The 27,119-nt window shown below is 37.1% G+C and overlaps 1 protein-coding gene across 1 annotated transcript in view; it reads left to right on the top strand.

Moving 5' to 3' along the window:
- Positions 1-27,119, top strand: part of DNAH10 (dynein axonemal heavy chain 10) — a 154,239-nt gene that overhangs the window by 64,771 nt on the left and 62,349 nt on the right. The window contains exons 29-41 of the mRNA XM_051975908.1: positions 1,697-1,930; positions 3,739-3,962; positions 6,368-6,637; positions 6,761-6,944; positions 12,685-12,819; positions 13,528-13,680; positions 14,888-15,076; positions 17,759-17,905; positions 19,319-19,510; positions 19,720-19,838; positions 24,362-24,520; positions 25,388-25,523; positions 26,939-27,061. Coding sequence (XP_051831868.1) covers positions 1,697-1,930; positions 3,739-3,962; positions 6,368-6,637; positions 6,761-6,944; positions 12,685-12,819; positions 13,528-13,680; positions 14,888-15,076; positions 17,759-17,905; positions 19,319-19,510; positions 19,720-19,838; positions 24,362-24,520; positions 25,388-25,523; positions 26,939-27,061 — 2,265 coding nt within the window. The remainder of the gene's footprint in view (positions 1-1,696; positions 1,931-3,738; positions 3,963-6,367; positions 6,638-6,760; positions 6,945-12,684; positions 12,820-13,527; positions 13,681-14,887; positions 15,077-17,758; positions 17,906-19,318; positions 19,511-19,719; positions 19,839-24,361; positions 24,521-25,387; positions 25,524-26,938; positions 27,062-27,119) is intronic.

Genomic DNA, 27,119 nt, shown 5'->3' with positions numbered 1-27,119 from the left:
AGGCCCAGTATTTTATCTAGGCCCTGTGCCACCTAGCAGGAAATACATTTTCTTGATATGAACATTTATTTTTGTATAAGTTGTGTGTCCCCAGTAGAATGTAAGATCTCTTGAGGGCAAGATTTTTTTTTAATATTTAAAATTTTTTGTTTGATTTTTTTCCCCTGGTGCCTACCAAAGTGATTTTCACAGGGTAGGGGGCTCAAGAAATCTTTGGTGACTTGAATTATATTGAATTCTACTTTTGATTGTTCCAAATAACAGAGCAGTGTTAAAAGCAACCTAACTCAATGCTGAGAGTTTGTATAGAAAAAGATACATTTATGCATGGCTGGTAGAATTGTAAAATCATGGAAACTTGGAGAGCAATCTGGCAGTATATGGTAAGAGTTACTAATCACCGTCCTTTGATCCAGTGATTCCATTAGTGGGGATATATCCTAAGATATTATCAAAATAAAAAAAAAAAGAATCTATGCACAGGTTTATCATAGCAGCATTATATGTAATTTTTAAAAAGATGTGACTTAAATGTCCAACATTAGGAGGATAGTTAAATAAATTGTAGAATATTAATGGAATTGAGCACTATAATGACATTAAGATTGACAGTTTGAGGAATACAAAGAAATCTAGGAAGACCATAATGAAATAATGTAAAATTAAAAAATCAGATTTGAAAGAATGGATAATGATAAGAGGAAAGAAATGATAATAGACAAAGAACACTGATGGAGATATAGCAGGATTGAAATAATAAGATGGTATTTTATATGTTGAAATTAAAGTCTAAATAGTCATGAGTAAAATTTAGTCTTTTATGTTTACATTCCATGTAGTTTTTAATAAGTGACTATATTTAATAATATAGATATGGACAATAAGCAGATAGCTTCTTTTTTTAGTCATGATTAGTGTAGAAAGAAAACTTTGTGAGATACTCTGAATTTCTTCTTTTCCATGTGCTTGGTTCTGCATTTGTATAGATATTTTCCCTTTGTCCTGATTTGACTCAGATTTATAAGTTTACAGGTGAAGGAAATCCCACCTTGAGAGGGCAGATGCATCATTACTTTGCAGCTTCTAGCTGGAGAGAAGGTGACGAGAATGCCCAAGCTTGTGCAGAGAGCGGTGTCAGAAGTGGGATTTAAAGCTGGGCTTTCCTTTCTGAGCTGGTTCTCTGTCCACTCACCAGGCTGCCACCTTTCTTGGTATTTAGTAAAAAGGAATTTGGAATTCAGTGATTGATCTGACCCTTGAAGCATTTTGAATGAATTGCATTTGTGCATCTCATCTTCTTCATATGTTAATCTGGTCGTGAGCACAGAGCTTGTTCTTACGTAGTCCTGGTGGGTCTGGTGCTGGTGAGGGTCACTAAGTTACCATCTTTACTAACTCCAGACCTAGATGAAGGGGTCTTTGCAGATACCTATTTGGTCCACAAGGGGACACTTGGTCAGTAGAAGTTGGTTTTCAGTCTTGTTCACCTCGTGGACTATACTATCCATGGGCTTTTTTTGGGCAAAGACACTGGAATGGTTTGCAATTTCCTTGTCTAGTAGATTATCATATCGATGACATTATCATCCAAAATAAAGAGCTGGATTTTAAAAACATTAATTACAAAGAAGACATTTTATTGAGCTGTGTCACACAATCGGTTTTGTCTGAAATCTCTCTTTTTGCGTTTCGGTAGATCATGTCTGAGACCTCAAAAGATCCTGTGATCAAGAGATGCTGTGAAGCTCCAAATCGACTGACTGATTTGCAGAATATAAATGAGGGACTTGAGAAATGCCAGAAAAGCTTGAATGACTATCTGGATTCAAAGAGGAATGCCTTCCCGAGGTTCTTCTTCATCTCTGATGATGAGCTGCTCAGCATCCTTGGCAGCAGTGATCCACTCTGTGTGCAGGAGCACATGATAAAGGTCAGGTTCCCTGCCTCTGTGGGTCACACGCCAGTGGCCTTTCCTGTTCAGTGTCAGAGATGCTGCTATCAGCACTCTGTAGCTGACAGCTCTATTTTCCTGGGAAATGCAAAACTTTTGAGTGGAAATGGATTGGATTCATTGATTTGGAAGCATACATAATAGAAAGGTTGTTCAATTATTTCTAGTTTTCCATAGTGGCAAAAATACAATGAGATCAATTTGATAATTGTTTGATTGGATCAAGAGTTACTATTTGCTCTTTTTGGTGTTCTTCATAATTATTCTTATATTGTAAAGTGTGGCGTCATTTATTTAAAGGTTAAGAAAAATTCTGTACTTGAACGCCAAGAAAGAGAGCATTTCTATACATCACACAGCAGAATGCAAAAAGTGGTTTTTATTTTTAAATTCTTTATGTTAAGCATGGTAGAAATATATGTTAAATCCAATATATTTATACATATTTATACAATTATCATGCTGCACAAGAAAAAAAAAGAAGCAAAATAAAATGCAAGTAAATAACAAAAAGAGTGAAAATGCTATGTTTTGAACCACACTCAGTTCCCACAGGCCTCTCTGGATGTAAATGGCTCTCTTCATCACTGAAAAAGTGGAACTGGTTTGAATCATCTCATTGTTGAAGCGAGCCACGCACATCAGACATCATATAATCTTGTTGCCGTGTATAATGATCTCCTGGTTCTGCTCATTTCACTTTGCATCAGTTCATGTAAGTCTCTTCAGGCCTCTCTGAAATCATTCTGTTTGGCTTTTCTTCTTGTTAAATTTTTACTTTGAATGGAAATGAAACTGTACTTAAGCTATCATCACCATTCATTGCCTTATGATGTTTTCTAGGAGAAAGATTTTATTTTGAAATAATTTGAAATAAGCCGACATTTCCCTTTCACAGTAGGAACTATAGTTAGGGTGGCTTTGATGTTATTCTCCTTTGAAGAACTTTGATTTTATTCTGATACATTAACATCCTTTAAAGTCTGTTTTAGGCCAGGTGATAGTGTGTGTCTGGAAATCCCTACAATGGAGGAAGCTGAAACTAATGTATTGCTTAAGCTCAGGAGGGGAAGGAAAGAAAAAGCATTTATATAGCAATTATTTATATATATATACATATATATATATATAAAATTTATATTATATATTGCCAGGCCCTAAGAGCTTTACAAATATTATCTCGTTTGATCCTCACAACAACTCTGGGAAGGAAATGCTGTTATTATTCCCATTTTGCAAAGAGACAAAGAACACTGATGGAGACACAGAGGGATTGAAATAATTAGATATTTTATATGTTGCAATTAATTTAAGCCTAAATAGTCATGAGGAAAGAAGTAAGGAAGAAGGAAATTGAGGCAAACAGAAATGAAAAGACTTATCCAGCAGGTCACATGGCTATTAGATGTCTGAGGCTGGGTTTTAATCCAGATCTCCTGGACTCCAGGACCAGTGTGTCATGCACTAAACTGCCCAGATGTCTCTACCTAGAGAGTTTTGTTAGTAGCCCATCAGTTAGCCTCTCACGCCTGGTACCAGCATTGGAAGCCCCTGGGAGCAGAGGGTCACTGGGTTGCCTAAACAGAGGCAAACCAGCTCCCGTTTGAAAAGGATCTTGTCAAAGCTTGTGTGTCAGTCAGCCATGGTATTGGGCCTGTGAATAGCTGCTGTGCTTCTGATTTGGACGTGACCCCGTCTCAAAAGCAAGCAAGCAGACCAAAAACCGGGGGGATTTTTATGTGTTTTTGTGTGACAGATGTGCAAAATTTTCTCCTGGAATTTTTCAGATGTATGACAATATAGCATCACTGAGATTTCAGGATGGTGATAGTGGTGAAAAACTGGTGACCGCAATGATTTCAGCGGAAGGAGAAGTTATGGAATTCCGTAAGATCGTGCGTGCTGAAGGACGCGTGGAGGACTGGATGACATCAGTTTTACATGAAATGAGAAGAACAAATAGATTAATTACCAAAGAAGCTATTTTTAGATACTGTGAAGACAGAACCAGGTGATGGGATAATTTTCAAAAGATACTCCTATAATAGTAATTTATTAATTATAGCTGTCATGAATATCTATGAATAAGTTAGACTTAATTTATGGACAGACTGTGAGAAGCAGATTGGAGGTAGTTCAATATAGTTTATATAATGTATACCGTTAGGTAATAACTTACCAAATTAGCTGAAATGAAACTGATAATGAGGCTAATTTTTACATATGAGGGTTCTAGCACATTCAGATCAAGTAGACACATTGATTAGATTCACCGTGGGCAGAGTCCAGGGAGATCCTGGGGTAGCAGGGCATACAAAGTTTAGATAAGGCAGGGTCTCTGCCATGGTAAAGCTCGAAGGTTAGCGGGACAACATGACACATACAAAAATAACTGTGATTCGTAATTTAGGGAAACAAAGCACTGATAGAGCTTTGGGGTGAAGTTATTGACTTTGGGAGCATCAGGGAGACTTTCATGGAGAAAGCAATTATATGAGCTAGGCTTTAAAAGGGAGTTGGGAATAAGGAGCTGGAGGACATTTCCAGGTTTTGGAAATAGTGTGAGCCAGAGGCACAGAGATGGAAAGCACAGGTCATGTTCATGGTTGTCTTAATTTTTCTGTCACATAAAGTATATAAAAAAAATAATAAAAGCTGAAAAAGAAGGCAGGGCCTTGAATGCTCTCCCCTTACAAAATCTCCTTACAATGAGAATGTAAATAGTTTGAATATTACTTAGTAGGAAAAAGGGAATCACTGAAAATTTTTTCTTTTAGAAAAAAATTATTGATGTGTTTTGTTTTTCCATGCCTACATATACCAATATGTGTCTCTCCTATCCTTCCCAGGGAACCAGCCTTTATAACAAAAAATAAAAAGATAGAAAAAAATAAGCAAAACCAACACTAACCAAGTCTGACAGGATATACTGTGATCCACACTCAGAATTCTCCTATCTCTGCAAAGTGAGAAAGGAAGGACATTCTCATATTTCTCTTTAGACCATTATAATTTCATTGCATTCAGAATCAAGAGATGGAGCTAGAGGAACAAATTGAACACAGTAGAGATGCATGGGCTCTTTTAAGAGTAAGCTTCTTCTTGAGGCATTTAGATCTAATTTGATTTAGATGCTACTAGAGAGAGAAATGTTTTCGCTCTAGCTCATTGAGCCCAGAGAGTCTCTCACCTCCATATTTGAATCTCTTGACACTTTGTAAAGAAGCCCTTTTAAGATCCAGTCATATCTTAGATCATGCAATACCATCAAGCTGTCTTCAGACAACTTGTCTGAATCTTTATTTTTCTAGATGATAGTTATTATTTTCTCCCTTTACTTATGAAAGCTCCTTCACACGCACACACAATTAACCATTTCAGTGCCTTCTCGGGACCTTTTTTCAGTTGGTTTGATCCTCTTAATGGTCAAGGATAAGAACTGCATACAGTGTTCAAGGATTGGTCTGCACCACATAGTCTCGTACTATGGGAGGAGAATATTCTCACTTTTTTTCTTTTTATTCCACCTTTCAGAAGTTGCTCAGTAAATATATATATATATATATATATATATATATATATATATATATATATATATATATATATATGACATTGATCTAACATCATCAAAAGATATCTACAGCATGGATTCTTAACCTGAAGTCCTTGGATCTCCCTCCCACCCTCCCATATTATTTCAACATAATTGTCTTTGTAATTCTACAAATTTTATTTTGTGCATTTAAGGAGATCATTCTGACAGGAGTGCCTTAGACCAGAGGGGTCCATGATATAAAAAAGATTAGGAATCCCTGATATACAGTGGCTTTGGTGTTGTAGGTGATAGCTCCTATAGCTAAATAAAGTTTAAAGAGCTTTTTCTTAAATTCATTCCCTCACACTTGCCAATGTTGACACTTATCTGCTACTTTTCTAAATGTGCACATAAGTATCTAAGAATTCCTACTGATTTTACTTTCTTTGTTAAAACAGCAAGCTGCACAGGAAAGAATTCTGGATTCCAAACTCCAAAGACTTGGATTTAGGTCCTGATCACTTCAATTTCTTTAACTCTAAAATGAGAACACTGGACTAACTGGTGTCTAAGTTTCCTTCCATTTCTAGATCTGTGATCTTGTTAGGACAACTTAGAGGCAGTTGTGTGCTTCAATAAGCAATTATTAAGCACCTACTACATGCTGGCACTTGACTAGGTGCTAGGGTCAAAAAGGCAAAAATGAACGAGGAGCTGGTTTTCTACTGGGGGAAGTAATATGTTCATATATATACATACAAAGTAAATAAAAGGTAGTTTTGGAGGGGAAGGAATTGGGGAAGACCCATTCAAGATGAAATACAAACATATTAAATAAGATTGGCTTCAGCATTGATCCCTAACGTTTGCCTTTTCTATAGGGTTGAGTGGATGTTGCTCTACCAAGGCATGGTAGTGTTGGTTGCCAACCAAGTGTGGTGGACTTGGGAGGTGGAAGATGTCTTTCGAAAAGTAAAATTTGGAGAAAAACAAGCAATGAAGATTTATGGCCAGAAAATGCACAAGCAGATCGATGAACTTGTAACTCAGATCACCAAACCGCTGGGCAAAAATGACAGAAAAAAGTACAATACTGTCCTCATCATTGATGTGCATGCCAGAGACATAGTTGATTCATTTATAAGAGGCAGGTGAGAACCTCCAGAAAAAATGGATTCCATTTCGTCCTCCCGGTCCTTGGTCTACCTCCACCTCTCGCCCTCCCCCCTTTCCCCTTTCTCCTTCACCCCCTCAGTGGATTGTTTCTTTTTCAGCATTCTTGATGCTCGGGAATTTGAATGGGAAAGTCAGTTGCGCTTTTATTGGGACCGAGAACCAGATGAATTGAATGTCCGACAGTGTACTGGAACTTTTGGCTACGGTTATGAGTATATGGGTCTGAATGGACGCTTGGTCATTACGCCAACTACAGACCGCATCTATTTGACACTTACCCAGGTAAAGCTTGGAGATACACACACACACACACACACACACACACACACACACACACACATCTGACTTTAACTATTTTTAACTGTTTAATTGACTAATATTCATTTATTAAATGAATTACTTCCCCTTCCCCCAATATACCTGTCTCATGAATTGCTATTTTTAAATAATTTGTAAAATCAAAGAGTTACATTTTAATATCTTGTTCAACATCAACTTCTAGAGGGATAAGACAGCCAGATAATTAATAAAAATGCTCTGATTCTAACCTTCCCCTCTAAGGCTATCTTGTATCTCTACTCTGTATGTGAGGGCCATTGTCGGTTGTCCTGATTTATATCTGGCCATTGGACCCAGATGTCTCTGGTGGGAAAGTAAGGCAGGTAACCCTGTACAGCCCTCCCTCATTTAAATCCAATTCACTTGCATGTCATGACATCCCCTCCCTGTTGTCATCCTCTTTGAGAATGAAGGACAAACAACCACCTCTGTGAGTAAAGCTGACCTGGAAGTGGTCAGTTGGAAGATTCCCCCCTTCTTCCCTTTTCTTTCCCTTTTTTCTCCATCCTTCCCTCCCTTTCTTCCTTTCCTTCCCTTCCTTTCTTTCCTTCATTCCTTCTTTCCCTTTTTTCCCTTCCTTCCTTCCTTCCTTGCTTCCTAGAATCTCTGATTATGATGCAGCCTCAGTCAAACTGAGATCTGTTGAAGACCTTTGCTTAAAAAGACCAAAGTCTCTCATTTCATCCAGTGCCATCTCCTGCCATCCTAATCTCTATCTGGCCTCTGAACCCAGATGACTCTGGAGGGAAAGTGAGGCAAGTGACCTTGCCCAGCCCTTCCTCTCTTAAATCCAATTCGCTTGCAAGTCATGGCATCCCCTCCCTGATGTCATGGTCCTCTTGGAGAACAAAGGACAAACAACTCTATATAGTATTTTTGTGCTTATTTATGTACATGTTGTCTCATTAGAAGGTCAACTTCTTGAGGACAGGGACAATTTTTGCTTTCTTTATACTTTTGGTGCTCAGCATTATGTCTGATACGTAATAGTGCTTAATAAACAACAATTGATTGATTGAACTTTTCTTTCTAGGTCTATGATAAGTGAAATAGTAAAAAGTAGTAGTTATTTTTTATTTTATAGTATTATTTTTTTAAACACTTGTAAATTAAAGCTCAATATAAAATATTTATGCCAGTGATTAGAAAAGGCCTATATCTATAGTCATCAATATAATTTAATTCAACATTTATTAAATGCTTTCTGTTGTCATGAGTGAAATTTAACAAAAAAGTAAACCGAGGCATCTTTCTTCAAATAAGTTTATGGTTTATTTGCAGGGGCACAAACAGCTAATAAAGGTCAACAGATTGCCTCAGTTTCCAGACAAAGAATTGAATTGAAGGGGCAACTCATTCTTACAAGCATAGAATAAAGGATAGAATAGAAATCATATCATTGGTTATGGCATTGGTAAATGATAGAGTTGAAGGATCAGATTGGTTACATTAAAGAAAGTGGATATAGCACATATTTGGGAAGAAGATCACCTCCTGAATGTATGGGTCCCACTTGTATCTTGAGGTATTGATAGTGAACCAGAGATGTAAGCTCACTGGTCCCTGGTAATTAGATAAGGTCACCTTTTTTTAATTAGCAAGAACGAGGCTAAAGATGGGACATAGAGTCACTAGCCTTCATGTCCAGGGTAACACACAAATGTTTTGAAGTTTCTCAGGCTGAAGATATGTGGACATTCATCGGCAGGAGTGTTTCTGAAATAATTCCCCTAGACTTAAGAGTATTTTGTAAGAGTATTGAAACGCTAAACCTAGAGTTTTTCTTTAACAAACAGAGCTTGTAGGACAGCTCAGATTTTTGCATCTAACTTGAGAGAGAGAGGCTCAATTTTTGAACTCAAGTGCTTCTTCACTTAAGAGACAAAGAAGAGGCTTAGGTTTGTTACATAGAATACAGAAAATAGTTACAGAATAAAATCATTTAGAGAATAAAATAAAATGCTCAATTTACATGCTCAGTTTCATCTATGTCCTGTGCCCTGAGGAGCTTAATAGCTAGCAAGGGGGATGGAAGCTAGATGGCACAGTGGATAGTGCAGCATCAGGAAGACCTGAGTTCAAAAGCAGTCCCAGATACTTAACTAGCGAACAACCTTTGGCAAGTCATGACTGGAAGGATTAAATTACAACATCTCATGGCGGGGGGAGGGTGAGGGGTGGGATAAGATACCCAGATAATTCTAGTAAAAAGCAACATATACTAAGTGTTTTGGAGAAATACTGGGCTAAGGGAGAAAATACTATTACTCACAGAGAAAATGAGGGAAGACTATGGGGGCCAGGTAGTTTAGAATTGACCGTTAGAATTAACCGTTAGTTAGGACTTAGGCAAACAGTGGGAAAGAGACAATATTCCAAGTATATGGAACAGTGTGAGTGAGCAAAGTATAGATGAGGGGAAGGGCACGATGCATTTGGGAGATGAGGAGGAGGGTGATCTCTAGTTTGGATGGAGCAATAAATGCCTCCAGGGTCAAAAGTTGAATTGTAGGCACTAGAGTCATAAGTCTAGAGCTGGAAAGTACCTAGAATCCATCATTTTATAGATGAGGAAACGGAGGCAGGCAGAGATTAAGTAATTTTCTCAGGGTTACACAACTACTAAGTGTCTGAATCCATGTTTTCCTGACAGGGTCCAATGTTCTCTCTGTCACAACAGGCAGCCTTTTAGGCAGAAGATATTGTAAAAAAAAAAAAAAATTCTTGCTCAGGTACAGGTTGTACTAAATGACTTCTGGTGATCAAGCCATATCAGAATGCTACATCTGTGATTTTTCTTGTGAATATTCACAAGTCCTTGTGCCATTTAGAATTCAGTATTTGACAGTTGCTGTGGCTGAATAAGCTCCCCTTGGGCTACCTGGGCAGAATTTAGCAAGGCAGGTCTTAGAATGACAGATATACTGTCTGTTAGTAGGTCCACATCCCAAACTTTTCTAGTGCTAGGATTTATATGCTCCTGGCATATAGTTTTTAGGAACTCAGGGTCATTTGGGATTTTAAAAATTAAATGGAAATTTTTTCTATGAACGCACATTTATTATCTTTCATTCCAATTCAACAAACCTTTGTAAAATGCTTGCTATATGTCAGGCGCTGTGCTAAGTGCTAGGAATACAAATAAGAAAAAAGACACAGTCCCTGCTCCCTCAAAGAGTTTGCAATCCAATGGGAGAGGTGAGCATGACTTATCAGGAGATATGGGGTAGAAAATGAAGTCACGGGAATGTTGTAAGCCCTCTGTAGAGTTGAGAAGATGCTGAGTATTAAAGCCTGAGACATTCTTCATGGTGATGAGATTCCAGATAATCCGCATATCTTGGGTGGGACACCATATTCCTTGGAGTCAAGCCAGTAGAATTACTGAAGGAAATAGAAAATGTCTCTTATTTCTACCTCCTCCTAACTCTGCTCCTTAGAGGGAAAAGAAAAACAAAGCTTTTGGTACAATCAACAGAATAAGATTTTAATAGAACTTTTCATAAGGAAGATTATTCTGGCAGAGGTATTTAACTAATTTAAATAGACATTTATTAAGTGTCTACCATATGCAAATCATTGTTAGATGCTAGAGATCCAAACACAACACATGATCTTTTGGCCTTTCAGAGCTTTTGTTCATTGTTGTTCAGTCATTTTTTAGTCAAGTCTGACTCCTCGTGATCCCTTTTGGGGTTTTCTTGGCAGAGATACTGGAGAGCTTTGCCATTTCCTTTTCCAGCTCATTTTACAAATGGGGAAACTGAGGTAAACAGGATGAAGTGATTTGCCCATTGTCCACACAGCTAGTAAGTGTCTGTACCTCAAACTGAACTCAAGTTTTCCTGACTCTAGGCCAGGTGCTCTCCTCACTATCACTTAGCTGCCCCTTGTAGAGCTTACATTCTACGAATACCAAGAAATATGGAAAATGGATTTGAGGAATGAGAAAATGGAGGCAGAAAGAGCTGTTGGGAGGCTACTGTATTCATATGAACAGGAAAAGGGCTATACTATGGTGGTTGGCAGGGGAGCAGAATTTCCACTATGGATGCAAGAGATAATTCACAGGTGGAGTAAACAAGACTCGGTAATCAATCAAACATGAGAAGGAAGAGTCAGAAATCATGATGAAGTTTCCCAACATGGGAAACTCATACATCAGTAGTACCATTGGCTAAAATAATAAGTTAAATAATAAACCTAATAGAAAAGCATAGGATTTCAGAGTTTGATGCAATGGACACCAAAGCCAGCTTGCCCCCAAAGGATTACCCCTAAGTGACAAGGGGTTACCCATCTATCTTTCTTTATACATCCATCTCTGTCTCTTTCTGTCTCTCTCTGTCACTGTCTCTCTCTCTTTCTCTCTCTGTCTCTCTCTTTCTGTCACTGTCTCTCTCTCTGTCTCTGTCTGTCTGTCTGTCTGTCACTGTCTCTCTCTCTCTCTCTCTCTGTCTCTCTGTCTCTCTCTCTGTCTCTCTCTCTCTCTGTCACTCTCTCTCTCTCTCTCTCTGTCTCTCTCTCTCTGTCTCTCTCTCTCTCTCTCTTCCCCCAGTTGGGGTTAAATGACTTGTCGAGCATCTCTGAGTTTGAAAGTATCAGGCTATCCATTTTCTGCAAGAAGATCCTTTTTGCTGTCTGCTGGGGGATAGTAATTCATGGTTTTTCCTGATGTTGAGTCCAAATTTACTCCCTTGCAGTTTTTCTTGCTCCTGCTTCTGCCCTATGGAGTCAAGGAAAACAAAGCCAATCTTTTTTTGTCCAGAATAGCTTTTCAGGCACTAGGGACAACATTCATGATTCCCATAAGCCTTCTCTTCCTGAGGCTCAACATGGCCATTTCTTCACCCTGTCCTCCATGACATGAATTTGAGGCTTCTCACTACTATGTTTGCCCTCTTTTGGATACTCCTGAGCTTGTTGACATCCTTACTAATCAATGATATCCAGTACGGTCTGAGCAAGGAACAATGCAGTGATGATAGACTTATTCCTGGAATTATGTCTCAATGCAACCTAAGAATCTGCTCTCTTTTTGGGAATGGCATGTAACGATGGTGACTCATATTGAGTTTTCAGTTTTTAAAAAATAACTAGATTTCTACCCCCCAGACAAATTTCTAATTACGTTTTTTCCTATTCTGTATTTATGAAATTAATTCCTTGAACTCAAGGGTAATGCAACATATATTCTTAGGCCGTTGGTTGATGTAACAGATCGAATGTTAATCTTGGAGTCAAGAAGATCTGGATTCAAACCCAACTGTAGACATTTACTAGCTGTGTGGCCCTGGGCAAGTCACTTAATGCTCTGTGCCTCAGTTTCCTCATCTGTAAAATGGGGATAATATCTCCTATCTCAGTATTATTGTGAAGATCAGATAAAATAATATTTGTAAAGCACTTAGTACAGTGCCTGGTACACAATAGGCCATTAATAAATGTTTGTTTCTGGCAATGGAAAGACAGAGTAAGAGGGAGGTTTTTGGTTCCTAATAGGTTTATTAGAAAATCACAATTTTAAGAATAGATTTAAATTAATTTCTCTCTATATATCTATATCTGCAGCACATTTTTTGTCAGTTATCGGCCTTTCAGAATAAATTTTTGTTATTAGCCAACATCCATTGATATTTTGCATGCATAAAAATATTTGCCTTTTGTGCTTGGCTTCTTTCAGGCACTGTCCATGTACTTGGGTGGGGCACCAGCAGGTCCAGCAGGGACAGGCAAGACAGAGACCACTAAAGACCTTGCCAAAGCCTTGGGTTTGCTTTGTGTTGTGACCAACTGTGGAGAAGGCATGGATTACAAAGTAAGGAATTTTTACAAAGCCTTGTATTTCATGTACAGTTTATGCTGATCTGGTGAAAGGAAATGGGATATTTTAGGAAGGATTTCCTATCAATTTGGGCCTGATGATCTCTGAAGTTTCTTCCAAATCTGGGTGTAATTCCCCATCATCCTGCCATTTTTATGCTACAAAGATATTTAATATGTATTTGTTGATTAGTGAAATTAAAGTAAATGGTAGAGGGTGGTTTTTGTTTTTCTTTTTTCGGAATGGGTTTCCCCCTGGAAGGTCCATGAGCCTTTCCAGATTTGGGACAGAAGCAGCTAAGCTGCAATAAAATCACATGACAAAAGGTAGGACCTCAGCAGATGGTTCCTGGTCATTTCCTGGTTTTTAAAATCTGTAGGACCCTTTGGCAGAGTGAATAATGGGAAGGGACAAGGAAGAAGGATAGATAGCCTTGGTTCTCCTAGAGGGTCACAAGAATTCTAAAGTTTCATAGGAATAAGTCCTATGGGGAAAAAGGAGAAAATCAGAGGAGATTGCTGAGCTGAGTCAGTGAGATGATAGAGCTCTGGGCTTGGAGTCAAGAAGTCTTGGGTTCCAAATCCTGTCTCAGTCACATGTGGTGCAAGGGTGACAGTTCAGCTTACCTTGGTGGCGTTGGTTTCCACATAAAGGCAATGGACCAGATGACCTCTGACTCTTTGGTCTGACATCCTTTTTCAGGCTGTTGGGAAGATTTTCTCTGGTCTTGCCCAGTGCGGAGCTTGGGGCTGTTTTGATGAGTTCAACCGTATTGATGCCTCTGTGCTCTCAGTCATCTCCTCCCAGATTCAGACCATCCGGAATGCTCTGATCCATCAGCTGACCACGTTTCAGGTGAGTGAGCACTGAAGTTGGGCACTTGGAGTGGGCAGAAGCAGGAAGCGACTTATTCCCTTTTCAAAGAGTAGCCTCCTTTCTTGCTTTCCTTGCTTGGATGTTCTACCCATGAGGATGTAGTCTTCCCAATCCAGATTTTCTAGAGATGAACTTTTTTTTCCTCAATAGTATTTTATTTTTCCAAAAACATGTAAAGGTCATTTTAAAATTCATTTTTGTAAAACTTTGTGTTTTGAATTTTTCTCCTTCCCTCCCTCAACTTCCCCTTGTCCAAAATAGCAAGTAATCTGATTTGGTTAAATACATGCTATTCTTTAAAATATATTTCCATATATGTCTTGATGTGCAAAAAAATCAGACCAAAAGAAAAAAAAAATACAAGAAAGAACAAACAAACAAGGTAAAAATACTATGCTTTGATCCACATTCAGTGTTTTTCTGAATGTGATTGGCATTTTCTGTCCTAAATCTGTTTGAATTGCCTTGAATCACTGTATTGCTGAGAAGAGTCAAGTGCACAGAGATGAACTTTCAATCTTGGCAGAAATGTTGCCAACTCTGGTGTTCATTTTCCCAAAAATTATCAAACATGACTACCCTGGAAGGCAGGTGAGCCTGGGTCTTAGGCCTGAGGGTACCACATTTTGTGCTTGTTGGAAGAGGAGGGAGGAGATGAATCTTTATTCCTCAATACTGTAGCCTCATGCAGGCAACAAAAAGAAACAAAACAATTGAGGTCAGTCTCTCTCTCTCTCTCTCTCTCTCTCTCTCTCTCTCTCTTTCTCTCTCTCTCTCTCTCTCTCTCTCTCTCTCTCTCTCTCTCTCTCTCTCTCTCTCTCTCTCTCTCTCTCTCTTCCAAGCTTGGCTTTTTCTTTCCAAGCACTAGGAAGATGGAATCTGAGTTTTTTTTTTTTGTACTTATTTTTCTTTTTAAAAATTTTATTTATTTTTATTACGCATTATTTTATGAAACATGGTGGTAGAGAAAAATCAGAGCAAAAGGAAAAAACCATGGAAGAGGAAAAAAAATGAAAAAAGAAGTTACCATAACATGTGTGTGGACCTTTTTATCTTGTTTCTCTGGCCCCTAGTCCAGAAACTTGCACCAACAAGGGACATGGTACATCTTGGTTGAATCAAACTGAATTCTTTGTTGTGGGGAAGGCTGACTTGTCCTTCTCTTTAATTCCTTTTTGTGCTGCAGTTTGAAGGCCAAGAAATCACCCTGGATTCTCGCATGGGCATCTTCATAACTATGAATCCAGGCTACGCTGGCAGGACAGAACTCCCAGAGTCTGTGAAGGCTTTGTTCAGGCCTGTGGTTGTAATTGTTCCAGACCTCCAACAGATCTGTGAGATCATGCTTTTCTCTGAAGGATTTCTTCTGGCAAAGGTAGGAGAAATGTAATTAATGTAAAATGAATGAGTTTTAGCCTTTCAGCAAGATCTCTATAATATTTCTGCTTTTTTTCCCCATCTCTTGCAGTTACAGTTTTAAGCATTTTAGCTCTTGAAGTCCTCGTCTCCCTGTTTTTGGCTTTAGAGAACAAGGAAAAAACAAGGAAAAAACTGGGGCATCCTCAGAGGTCAGGGTCTGCTTGTCCCACATGAACAAGTGCCTTTTTGTCAAAGATTCTGTCTCCTTTTGTCTTCAGTATCAGACAGTATTGACTGATTACTCTTCCTGCCAGTCAAAATCAGTTTGTGCCTGGACAGCTTGGGTAGGAGTCTGGCTTCATTCCTCTACACATGAAGAGAAATGAAATCAGAATTGGGATCACTGTTTTTTTTTTTTCCTTTGGTTGAAGCAAAATAAATTCTGCTCCAGCCTTTTACCCCTATTCTGAATGTATCATCTCTCTGTTTTAAATGTGTTTCTTGTAAACAACATATTATAGGATTTTGGTTTTTAATCCGTTCAGCTATCCATTTCTATTTTATGGGCAAGTTTATCCCATTCACACTCACAGTTATGATTACCAGCTGGTTATTTCCCTCCCATTCTATTTTCTTCCCTGTATGTACTTTGGTTTTCTCTTTCCACATCTCCTTAAGAGTGTTTTGTTTCTGACAAACTGCCCTCAACCTGCCCTCTGGTCTATCACCCCTCTTCTCTTCTCTTACCTCTTTCTCTTAGGGTTTCTTCTTTCTCTTACATCCAGCCCTTTTCGTTTCTTTCCCATTTTTCCTCTTAATTCCTTATAGAGTAAGATAAATTTTTATACCCAACTGAGTGAATATGTTATTCTTGCTTTGAACCAAAACTGATAAGATTAATCTTTAAACAATGCTCATTCCCCTCTGCTTTTCCCCTTCATTGTAATAGGTCTTTTGTGCCTCTTCATGTGATCTGATTTATCTCATTTTTTGCAGAATTGGTTTTTGGGATTTTCCTTGTGGAAATCAATGTGATCAATAGTGACTGATGGTGATTTCTCCCTTTGGTTTTAGCATATCAGGGCACTTTTCTCCCTAATGATCTCTTGAAGAATGCTATCTGGACAGCTTGGGTAGGAGTCTGGCTTCATTCCTCTACACATGAAGAGAAATGAAATCAGAATTGGGATCACTGTTTTTTTTTTTTCCTTTGGTTGAAGCAAAATAAATTCTGCTCCAGCCTTTTACCCCTATTCTGAATGTATCATCTCTCTGTTTTAAATGTGTTTCTTGTAAACAACATATTATAGGATTTTGGTTTTTAATCCGTTCAGCTATCCATTTCTATTTTATGGGCAAGTTTATCCCATTCACACTCACAGTTATGATTACCAGCTGGTTATTTCCCTCCCATTCTATTTTCTTCCCTGTATGTACTTTGGTTTTCTCTTTCCACATCTCCTTAAGAGTGTTTTGTTTCTGACAAACTGCCCTCAACCTGCCCTCTGGTCTATCACCCCTCTTCTCTTCTCTTACCTCTTTCTCTTAGGGTTTCTTCTTTCTCTTACATCCAGCCCTTTTCGTTTCTTTCCCATTTTTCCTCTTAATTCCTTATAGAGTAAGATAAATTTTTATACCCAACTGAGTGAATATGTTATTCTTGCTTTGAACCAAAACTGATAAGATTAATCTTTAAACAATGCTCATTCCCCTCTGCTTTTCCCCTTCATTGTAATAGGTCTTTTGTGCCTCTTCATGTGATCTGATTTATCTCATTTTTTGCAGAATTGGTTTTTGGGATTTTCCTTGTGGAAATCAATGTGATCAATAGTGACTGATGGTGATTTCTCCCTTTGGTTTTAGCATATCAGGGCACTTTTCTCCCTAATGATCTCTTGAAGAATGCTATCTAGATATTTTTGGTTGTGGCTTTCAGGTAGACCAATAGTTTTAAAATTATCTCTCCTGGATCTATTTTCCAGGCTGTTTTTTTTTAATGAGGTATTTTACATTTTCTTCCACTTTTTCATTCTTTTAAGTTTGTTTGAATGATTCTTGATGTCTCATAAAGTCATTATCTTCCATTTGCTTGGTTTTAGTTTTTAATGTGTGATTTTCTTCAGTTAGCTTCAGTATTTGAATGCATTTGGTCAACTCTACTTTTCCAAATGTTGCTTTCTTCAGTGGATTTTTTTTTTTTTTTGCATTTGGTTAATTGTATTTTTTAAGGAATTGTTTTCTTCAGTCAATTTTTAATGCTTACCTTTCAAGCTTTTGACTCTGTTTTGCATATCTCTCATTTCTTTTCCCAATTTTTCTTCTACTTCTCTTATTTGCCCTTTAAAATCCTTTATGAGCACTTCCAAGAAGCCTCTTTGGGCTTGAGGCCCAATTCAGATCACCCTTTGAGATTTTCCATGTGGGCGAAAAATTTGTCCTCTTCTGACTTGTTGTTTTGGTCTTCCATGTCATTATAGTATCTTTTTATGGTTAAGGTTCTTTTCTGTTTTTTGCTCATTTTTTCTTTTTCTTTTTTTTCCTATTTTGTGACTTTTAAGGTCAAGCTCTGCTTCTGAAAGACAATTGTGTTTGTATATCCAAAGAGAAGCGCTGAGCTTTGTTTTGCATTTTATATCAAAAGGGGCTCCAACCTTCTCCTTGGTTTTCATCTTTCATCGATGATTTCTTTTGTCAATAGATGCTGGCCAAAAAAATGACTGTGCTGTACAAATTGTCCCGGGAGCAGCTGTCCAAACAACACCATTATGACTTTGGACTGAGGGCTCTTAAATCAGTGTTAGTGATGGCTGGTGAACTGAAGAGAGGGTCTTCTGAACTAAATGAGGTAAATGTCACATCCAGTACAATTCACCACACCTTCATTTAGTAACTAAGGATAATAATAATAAAAAGGTGGCTCCATCGAGAGAGCACTGGACCAGGAGGCAGGCAAACCTGAATTCAGATTTAGCCCCAAACTTTTCAGAACCATGTGGCCCGAGCGTATCACTTGCCTCAGTTTCTTTTTCTGTAAAATGGGGATAATAATAACACCTTCTTCTTAGGCATGTTGTAATTGTGGAATGCTTTGCAAACCTTCAGGTCCAATAGCAAAGACAGCTATTATTGTCAATAATAACAAAAAGCAAAAAGTTAAAAAGTCAAAAGATTAAGGTGAAACAAGGAGTTAAGGGTCCACACCTGTGGACCTTCATTTCTACAACAGAGTAAGAGGGGAAGACTTTAAAAATTTGGTTTTTTCAATTAATAAAAATCTATTTTTTCTTCTCACTTCTTAACTGTCCTTCCTACCCCCAATGAAAGAAAGGAAAAAGAAAAACAAAACCCTTATAACAGAATAACAAAATAAATTCCCTCAATAGTCAAAAAAGTATGTCTCTGTACCCTGAGCCTATTATCTCTCATAGAGGAGTTGAGTAGTATCATGCTTCATCACTGGTCCATCCTTTGGAATAATTTGTTCTTGTGTTGGTCAGAGTTCTTAAACCTTTCAAAATTATTTTTACAAGATTGGCATTATTCTATAAATTATTTTCTTGGTTTAATCCACATTAGTTGATATGAACTTCCTCAGATTTTTTTGAAAACTTAAAAAAAATTCTTATGATTCAGATCTTGGATATTTTGGATTGGATTTTTTTCTCAGAAAACTATCCATTTATATACTTTGTGACCATCTCTCAGTTGGGGAGGAGTTGCCTTCTCATATTGTTATTTTGGAATAAAGCTTATTCTTTGTCAATTTATGTTAATTTTTAATTGTTTTGTGGTTGTTTTTCCATTAACATATTGTATTCATTATGTATACAGTTTTCTTGGTTCTGCTTACTTCACTTTGCATCAGTTCATGGAAATCTTCTTATGCATCTCTGTATTTATTGCATTTGTCATTTCTAGAGAATGCAGCAAGATTCCTTTTATTCATATACCACAGTTTATTTAGCTATTCCCCAGTCGATAGACACCTAATTTGTTTCCAGTTCTATGTCATCACATAAAGTATTCTGACAAACTTGGGTGAACATGCCCCCCCCTTTTTGTCAAAGATCTTTAAAATTTTATATAATCAAAATTGTCCATTGTATCATTAGTGATCCCCTTTATCCCCTGTTTGGTCATGAAAGAGTCTTCTATCCATAGAATTGCCTTCCTTCCTCTCCCAATTTGTTTATGATGTCACCCTTTATATCTAAGTAACTTTTTTTGAAAATACATCTTGTTATTTCCTGTTGACCAGGATGTGGTACTGATGAGAGCCCTCAGAGACATGAATCTGCCCAAGTTTGTGTTTGAAGATGTTCCTCTTTTCCTTGGCTTGATTTCTGACTTGTTTCCTGGGCTTGATTGCCCTAGAGTTCGCTATCCAAGTTTCAACGATGCTGTAGAACAAGTGCTGGAGGATAATGGTTATGTTGTCTTACCAGTTCAGGTAAAAATCGGATGGGAAACAAATGGGCAGTTCTTTTGGATCTCTGAAGAACCTCACCTCTCTCTCCTAGCTTTTCTTTTGGAAATTAGTAGATAGAATGGTGTCCCTTTTAGAAGTTGATTTATGATAGTCTCATTTATTTAAAATTAATTTTATTATTATGAGCTTGAGAGATGTATTTTAATCGATTGTTAATGTATATATTCCAGGTGGATAAAGTAGTTCAAATGTATGAGACCATGTTAACCCGTCATACCACTATGGTGGTTGGACCAACTGGAGGCGGCAAGTCAGTTGTCATCAACACTTTATGCCAGGCCCAGACGAAGTGAGTATGACACTACATGTAGTAATTGGGCAGAAATGTCAAATCATGTTTTGTCTCAGTGTTTATTTTCCTGGAATTTTAAAATGAATCACTTTTGTCATGAAGTTTTTTTTTTTTTTTTTTTGGTTTGCATTCTTTTGTGAAATGATTTAGTCAATACATTTTAGGATATAAAATAGTGATGGTCTTGAGTGCTTGACTGAGGTTCAATTTTTTTTGTAAAATGAGAATAATAACACCCACGGCTTAGCCTCATGGGTTGTTTTTTGAGGATAAATCATGAAATACAGATTTGCTTTTTGGATAGATTGTTCCCAGGAAGAAAGTTATGCACAGTTTGGAGGTGGAGTTGGGTATGTAGCATTGTATGTGGTGGGTTAATGATTAGAAGAACAACTACATTTTCCAAATAGCTTTTTATTCCCAGTGATTGATTTAAGTTAAGGAAAGACAAAAACTTCCATGCATTAAGATTTTCAGAAAATTATAAATCACAGTAAATACAAAATTATTATTTATATTAGGGATGGGAGTTTTATTTTTGACATATTCACTCATAAGTGTCTTGCTAATCTGATCTGCATTTATATATGTGTGTGTTGATATGTTTGTGCATATATATAAAATTAATATTTATGGCAGAACAAATAAATACTACAGAAGGAGAGTGGCTAGAGCACTAGGCTTGAAGTCAGGCAGAAGAGTTCAAATTCTGTCTCAGACATTTATTAGCTATGTGATCTTGAGTACTATATCACTTAACCTGGCTGGGCCTCTGTTTCCCTCTCTGTAAAATAAGGAGATTAGATTCAGTGATCTCTAAGATTTTTCAAGCTCTTTAATGCCCTTTGATCCTATTCTTTGTGATTACCATTCCTTACAAGTAGTCCTTAGCAGGAAAAAATTTTTTAATAAATTAAATTTTTTTTAGGTCAGCAGTCTTTCTTTCCCATCTCTCCTAACCCATTGAGAAAGTAAGAAAAATAAAACTTAAATGTAGTGAAGCAAAATAAATTCCCATATTGGCCATGTCTAAGAAAGTCAGCTCCAATAATGCATTAATGTACATATCTTACCACAGCCCTTCAAGCATTTGTAATTTTCCTTTTTTGTCAACTTCCTAATCTTCTAGATGTGAGATAAAAACTCAGTTATTTTAATATATATTTTTATATTCTATTATTTTAATATATATTTTTCTAATTAGAATTAGTATGTTTGCTATAATTCCATTTGGTTCTGTATTTTTCTTCTCTTTGGGAGATGGTTTATGGTTTATTCAATTTCTTTTTCTAAGATTGGATCATTTAGATATTCTATTTTCTGTTCTGTTAACCTAGGAATTTTATATTTTTAAAATTTTTGTAAATATTTTTCAATTTCATTTAGATTGTCAGTTTAATTGGCATTGGGTAAAATAACAATTCCTTTTATTTCTTCTTCATTGGTTATAGAGTCTTTTTTTGTTTTTGATACTAATTATTTGGCCTTTTAAAAATGAAATTAGCTAATGGTTTATTTTACTTTTTAATTGAATTTTTTTTTGCTGAGGCAGCTGGTGCTCTATCCACTGTACCACCTAGCTGCCCAGTTATTTTACTTTTAAAATTAACTTCTATCCTAGACTCTGGGCAAATCACTTAACTCCAATTGCTCAGCAAAAAACAAACAAAAAAAGAAAATTAACTTCTACTTTTAATAATTTAAGAGTTTTGTTAATATCTTCATTGATTTTCAAGATTTAATTAGGGGTTTTAAAAATTTGTTGGTTTTCTAGTTTTTCTAGTTGCATGACCAATTTATTGATCTGTTCTCTTTCTCTCTTGCATGAATGAAAATACATTTTCCTCTAAGTATTGTTTTGGCTGCCTCTCCTAATTTTGGTGTGTTGTTTCATTGTTATCATTATCTTTAATGAAATTGTCTCTATAATGTTTTTGTTGACCCACCCATTCTTTAGGATTTATTTAATCTCCAATTAATTTTTAATGTTTGCTTCAAAGGTCTCTTATTGTGTATAATTTTTGTTGCATTGTGGTCTATAAAGGATGCATTTGATATTTCTGCTTTTATGCATCTGTTTTGATGTTTTTATATCCTAATCATCACATTTTGTGAAGGTGCCATGCACAGCTGAGGACCCCCCCCCCCCCACTCTTTTCTCATTCAGTATACTCCAGTGATCTATGGCAGCTAGCTTTTCTAAAATTCTATTCAGATGCTTCATTTCTTTTTGTTCATTTTTTTTGTTAAGCTTATATTTAAGTGTTAGGGTAAATTGAAGTCCCTCACTATTATAGTTTTATTTTCTATTTTTCTTTGTAACTCATTTAACTTTTCTTTTAAGAATTTAGATGCCATAATTCCAATAGACTTGTGATAGAAAGTGCCATCCACATCCAGAAAGAGAACGATGAAGACTGAATGTAGTATTTTCATCTTTGTAGTAGTAGTAATTTGCTTTTTTTTCCTTATGTTTTTTCTCTTTTTGACCTAATTTTTATTGTGCAGCATGATGAATATGGGAATATCTTTAGAAGAACTGCACATGGATTGCTTGCTTGTCTAGGGGAAAGGGGAAGGGGAAGAGGGAAGGATAAAAACTGGAATACAAGGTTTTGCAAAATTGAATGTTTTAAACTATTTTTGTATGTATTTGGAAAAATAAAATACGATTTTAAAAAGAAGAAACATAGGAGAAAAAAAGAATTTAAATGCCATGATACTTGTTACTGTTAAAATAGAATTTTTGGGAGAATGTAACTGATACCATCTTGTTCTGTGTCAGCCATTTTGCTGTCTGAGAGCCTTCATGAACTGCAAGACCAGCTGCAGAAGCTGATGTCCTTCAGTGTCTTCCTTCCTCTTCTTATTGGTTTAAAATGACTTTATTCTAAAGAGAAAACATCCCATAGTCGTTGAAATGTTCTTCTCCCTTGTTTGGCCTGATGAAAATTCAATTTGATTTAATAAAATCAGCTAGATTAGGAAAATAAACTCCCTTATTTATTTCTTATAACAAATGATATACACTTTTCTTTAGTATACTAATTTTTTTGGTATGGCCACCTACAATTGAATTGTCATTTTTCTTTTTCTTTGTCTCATATAATGTATAAATATTCCTTGCTGCTTTTGTGAACAGAACATTACCCATCAATTGTCTGTGGAGAATGACACATCTTGAATGTAAAGAAATTTGTTTTTTTTTTTATTCTGGCTTATTGACTTTAGCTAATAGAATTAATAAGAAAATTCATGAAATTAAATATATGTTTAGCATTGACATTAATTTATTATATATAGTGCATTTCAACAAAATGAATTTTTCCTGTTTCTCTCTTTTAACTTGGTCTATTTTTGCTATTGCTTTGTCTGAGATTGTGATTATTATCCCTGCCTTTTTTACTTCACTGGAAGCATAATAGATTTTACTCCAGTCCTTTATTTTTAACTCGGTGTGCATCTTATTGTTTCAAGTGTTTCTAGTAAACAACATATTGTAGGATTCTGCTTTCTAATCATTCTGCTATTCCTCCCATTTTATGAGTGACTTCATCTCATTCACACAGTTACGATCTTATATTTCCCTTCCTTACATATATGTATATGTAGTATACATAATATATTATTCTATTATATATGTAAGTGTATGTATAATTTTACAATTCCCTTCTTATTTTCTTATATTTTTCCTTTTCTTTTTTTTCTCACTCTCTCTTTAAGAGTATTTTACTTAGGACTAAGTACTCTTTTATCCTCCTCTTTACTTTTCTTCTTTCTTTCCTGATTTCCTTGTTGAATGAAATGTTATTTTTGTACCCAACTTGTTGTGCATGAGTGTGGGTGTGTTTATGTGTGAGCTTTCATTCATTTGTTATTTTTCATTGTGTGCCCTTGGATTGTCTTAGTAAAAGAAAACTACAATATAATGCCACATTGACTTAAGGTGACTTAAAATATTCATGCTATATTTCATGCTTTGTTGTTAATTAGTTTTATTAGATTAATTTATGTAATTGGTTAATTTAATAATGAAAGGAACCTTACCTTTTTTAAACTGTTGGCTTGAGTGCAGATATTTTATATTATTTGTTATATGAATTCCTCATTCTGCTTTTCAGATCATCTGTGGGTATTACTAGGGAAAAAACACAGTTGTCTCTTGTGGTTTAGGAAGTCAAGAACGGGTCTATATACATTAGTAGTTATGAGTTTGGTTGCCTTTAAGGAAGGTAATCATTGGAGTTCTATTGCTCTTTAAGGCCAAATCTGCCCCAGACCATCTCTCAAATGATGCTGTCTGTATCCTCCTTAGCCTTGGTGAACTGTGAGCCTGAGAGTACACTTAGTGATGTGCTGGGAGTCTCCCAAAGAGTCAAGCATGTAGAATTCTGAAGTTCATTTCTCCTTAGCTGGTGTTGCATTTTCAACCTTGGAAGCAGAAATCTGTTTTCAGATCCAGCTCTCTAATTTTTCCCTTTGCTTTAGATGGCCTAACACATCTGGTGTCTTTAAATTAGGCTTGGCCTGGTGACGAAGATCTATACACTAAACCCCAAGGCAATGAGTGTGATAGAATTATACGGCATTTTGGATCCCACTACCCGAGACTGGACGGATGGTGTGCTATCAAACATATTCAGGGAGACTAATAAGCCAACTGACAAGAAAGAGAGAAAGTAAGTGTTTTCAGAAATCAAGAAGAGTTTAGTCCGTTAACATGAAGTGATTGAAAATTATATCAGGATCTACAGGTCAAGAATATTATTAAGAATTATTTTGTGACAAAAGTAGGATTCCAATTTTATATTTTAGCTCAAAATCTGCTGTGAAAAATCCCCTGAATAATCCCAAAGCTGCATCATAATAGGGACATAATAGGTTCTCTCTGATGGCCCTTTCATTTTATTTTAAGTGATACCTGATAGAACAAGATCCCAGTACAACAGAGTAATTGGGACAGCCTCTGTGAGTTGATTGCCATAGGATATAACCTGTATGTGATTCTGCCTTGCTGAAATAGCCAATGGACAATTTGTCTTGGGATGCTATGATGCCAAAAGTTACTTGGAAGTGCTGGCTTTAGAAACAAAAGACCTTTGCTACTTATTAGGTGATGATCTTGGCAAGACACTGACCCTCTGAGCCTTAGTTCCTCTCTGTGAAATGAGGAGATGGGGTATCTTTCATCTCCAGATCCTGGAATCTGATGACAAGGGATCATCCTTGTCATCCTAGACATTTCAGCCTTGGGAGAGACCTCAGAGACTGTCTGCTTTATCCCATTGCTTAGCACAGAGACTCTGCAACATGCCTGATAAGTGGTCATCCGGTATCTGCTTGAGGGGTCCCTCTTTCCCCACTGAGGGGAACCCATCACTGCCCCAAGGCAGTCGATTCTTCATCCCTTCGGGGGGAGTCTGTTCCACTTAGGACGACTCTCACTCCCAAGACCAGGGTGCATTCTGCTCCCTGGAGCTCACCAGCACTGGTTTGGGAAACGAGCCACTTTGGTCAGTTGTTCTTCTTTTACTACCTTTATACAGATACATTTTATTTGATGGTGATGTGGATGCACTCTGGGTAGAAAACATGAATTCTGTGATGGATGACAATAAGCTATTGACCTTGGCAAATGGAGAGCGCATTCGACTTCAGGCTCATTGTTCTCTGCTGTTTGAGGCAAGTGACCAGGAGGTCATTTAGTGATGTGGCTACTTGGGGCACCCATCATTGGTTCATATTAACTGTTTGTCCAAGGTAATTTTACATATGGCCACTCTTTGATGCTTACATGCTATATATATTCTTTGGAGGACTCGATCTGCAGTTTCATTACTATCGGAATTCTTAACCATTTTTCTGCTATGAGTCCTTTTGACAGTGTGGTGATGTGTCTTAGAAGAATACTCTCAAATGCATAAAATAAATACAGAGGGTGATGAGAAAAAGCAATTTTCACGGAAATAGTTATCAAAATGAGTGAAAAATTCAAATTCAGGTTAAGAACACTTAGTACCAGGAACTGCCAAGTGAGAAAGCTCCCTCCCCTAAGGCAGATCATCTTTCTTTGCACTTCAGAATTATTTGGAGCACTGGGAGTTTACAGTGATTTGGGAAGGGTTATAAAGTCAGTATATGATAGAGGCAGTACTTAAACCCAAACCTTTTGATTCCAAGACTGCCTCTCTAATCATTATACCACACTGCTTCTCATGTAAAAAGCTTGGGTGTATATTGGTGTAGTTCCCTTTTTGAGAATATTTTCCTATCAAAATCAAAAGTTCTTGGCCTTTTGGGCACAAATCTACGGCCTTTGTGATAAGAGACATAATTTCTGGATAATTAATCATTTGAAGATACTAGGTCATGATTCCTTGCTTTTGTACCTGTCTTTCTTTGAGGCTTACTGAAATCAAAGTCATGTGGCCATCTGAGAAAGTCCCTGGGCTGTGGGAGTGATGCAAGTAATGAATTGTAGAGGGAAGGTGCTTGAGCCAACATTCAGAATCAATGTCTATTAAACTGCATTGAATAGTAAATGAGCTCACTTGAAACCAAAAAGCAAAGCACATGAGATGACAGTAGTCAGATTTCTAGATTGGCAGACATTCCACAGGCAGTATCCACCTCTATTGTTTTATGAACACTACATAATAACTTTTTCTTTTCCTCCCTCCTTCCTTCCCTCCCTTCCTTCCTTCCTTCCTTCCTTCCTTCCTTCCTTCCTTCCTTCTTCCTTCCTTCCTTCCTTCCTTCCTTCCTTCCTTCCTTCCTCCTTCCTTCCTTCCTTCCTTCCTTCCTTCCTTCCTTCCTTCCTTCCCTCCTTCCTTCCTTCCTTCCTTCCTTCCTTCCTTCCTTCCTTCCTTCCTTCCTTCCTTCCTTCCTTCCTTCCTTCCTTCCTTCCTTCCTTCCTTCCTCCCTTCCTCCCTCCCTCCTTCCTTCCTTCCTTCCTTCCTTCCTTCCTTCTTTCCTTTCTTCCTTCTTTTCTCCTTCCCTCCCTCCTTCCTTTCCTCCCTCCCTCCCTCCTTTCCTTCTTCCCTTCCTCCCTCCCTCCCTCTTTTCCTCCCTCCCTTCCGTCCTTTTCTTTTCTTCAGGTTGGAGATTTACAGTATGCTTCCCCTGCTACTGTCTCCCGATGTGGAATGGTTTACGTTGATCCTAAAAACCTGAAATACGAGCCTTTCTGGATAATGTGGGTTAACAAGATCAACAACAAGGTAAAAGTTATTTTTAGGTGAGAGTGATTCATCTGAGCACAACTTACTCCTGTTTCAA

Source organism: Antechinus flavipes, chromosome 1 (genome assembly GCF_016432865.1).
Source record: "Antechinus flavipes isolate AdamAnt ecotype Samford, QLD, Australia chromosome 1, AdamAnt_v2, whole genome shotgun sequence".
NCBI classification, from domain to species: domain Eukaryota; kingdom Metazoa; phylum Chordata; class Mammalia; order Dasyuromorphia; family Dasyuridae; genus Antechinus; species Antechinus flavipes.
This window is presented reverse-complemented; position numbering and strand designations above follow the sequence as displayed.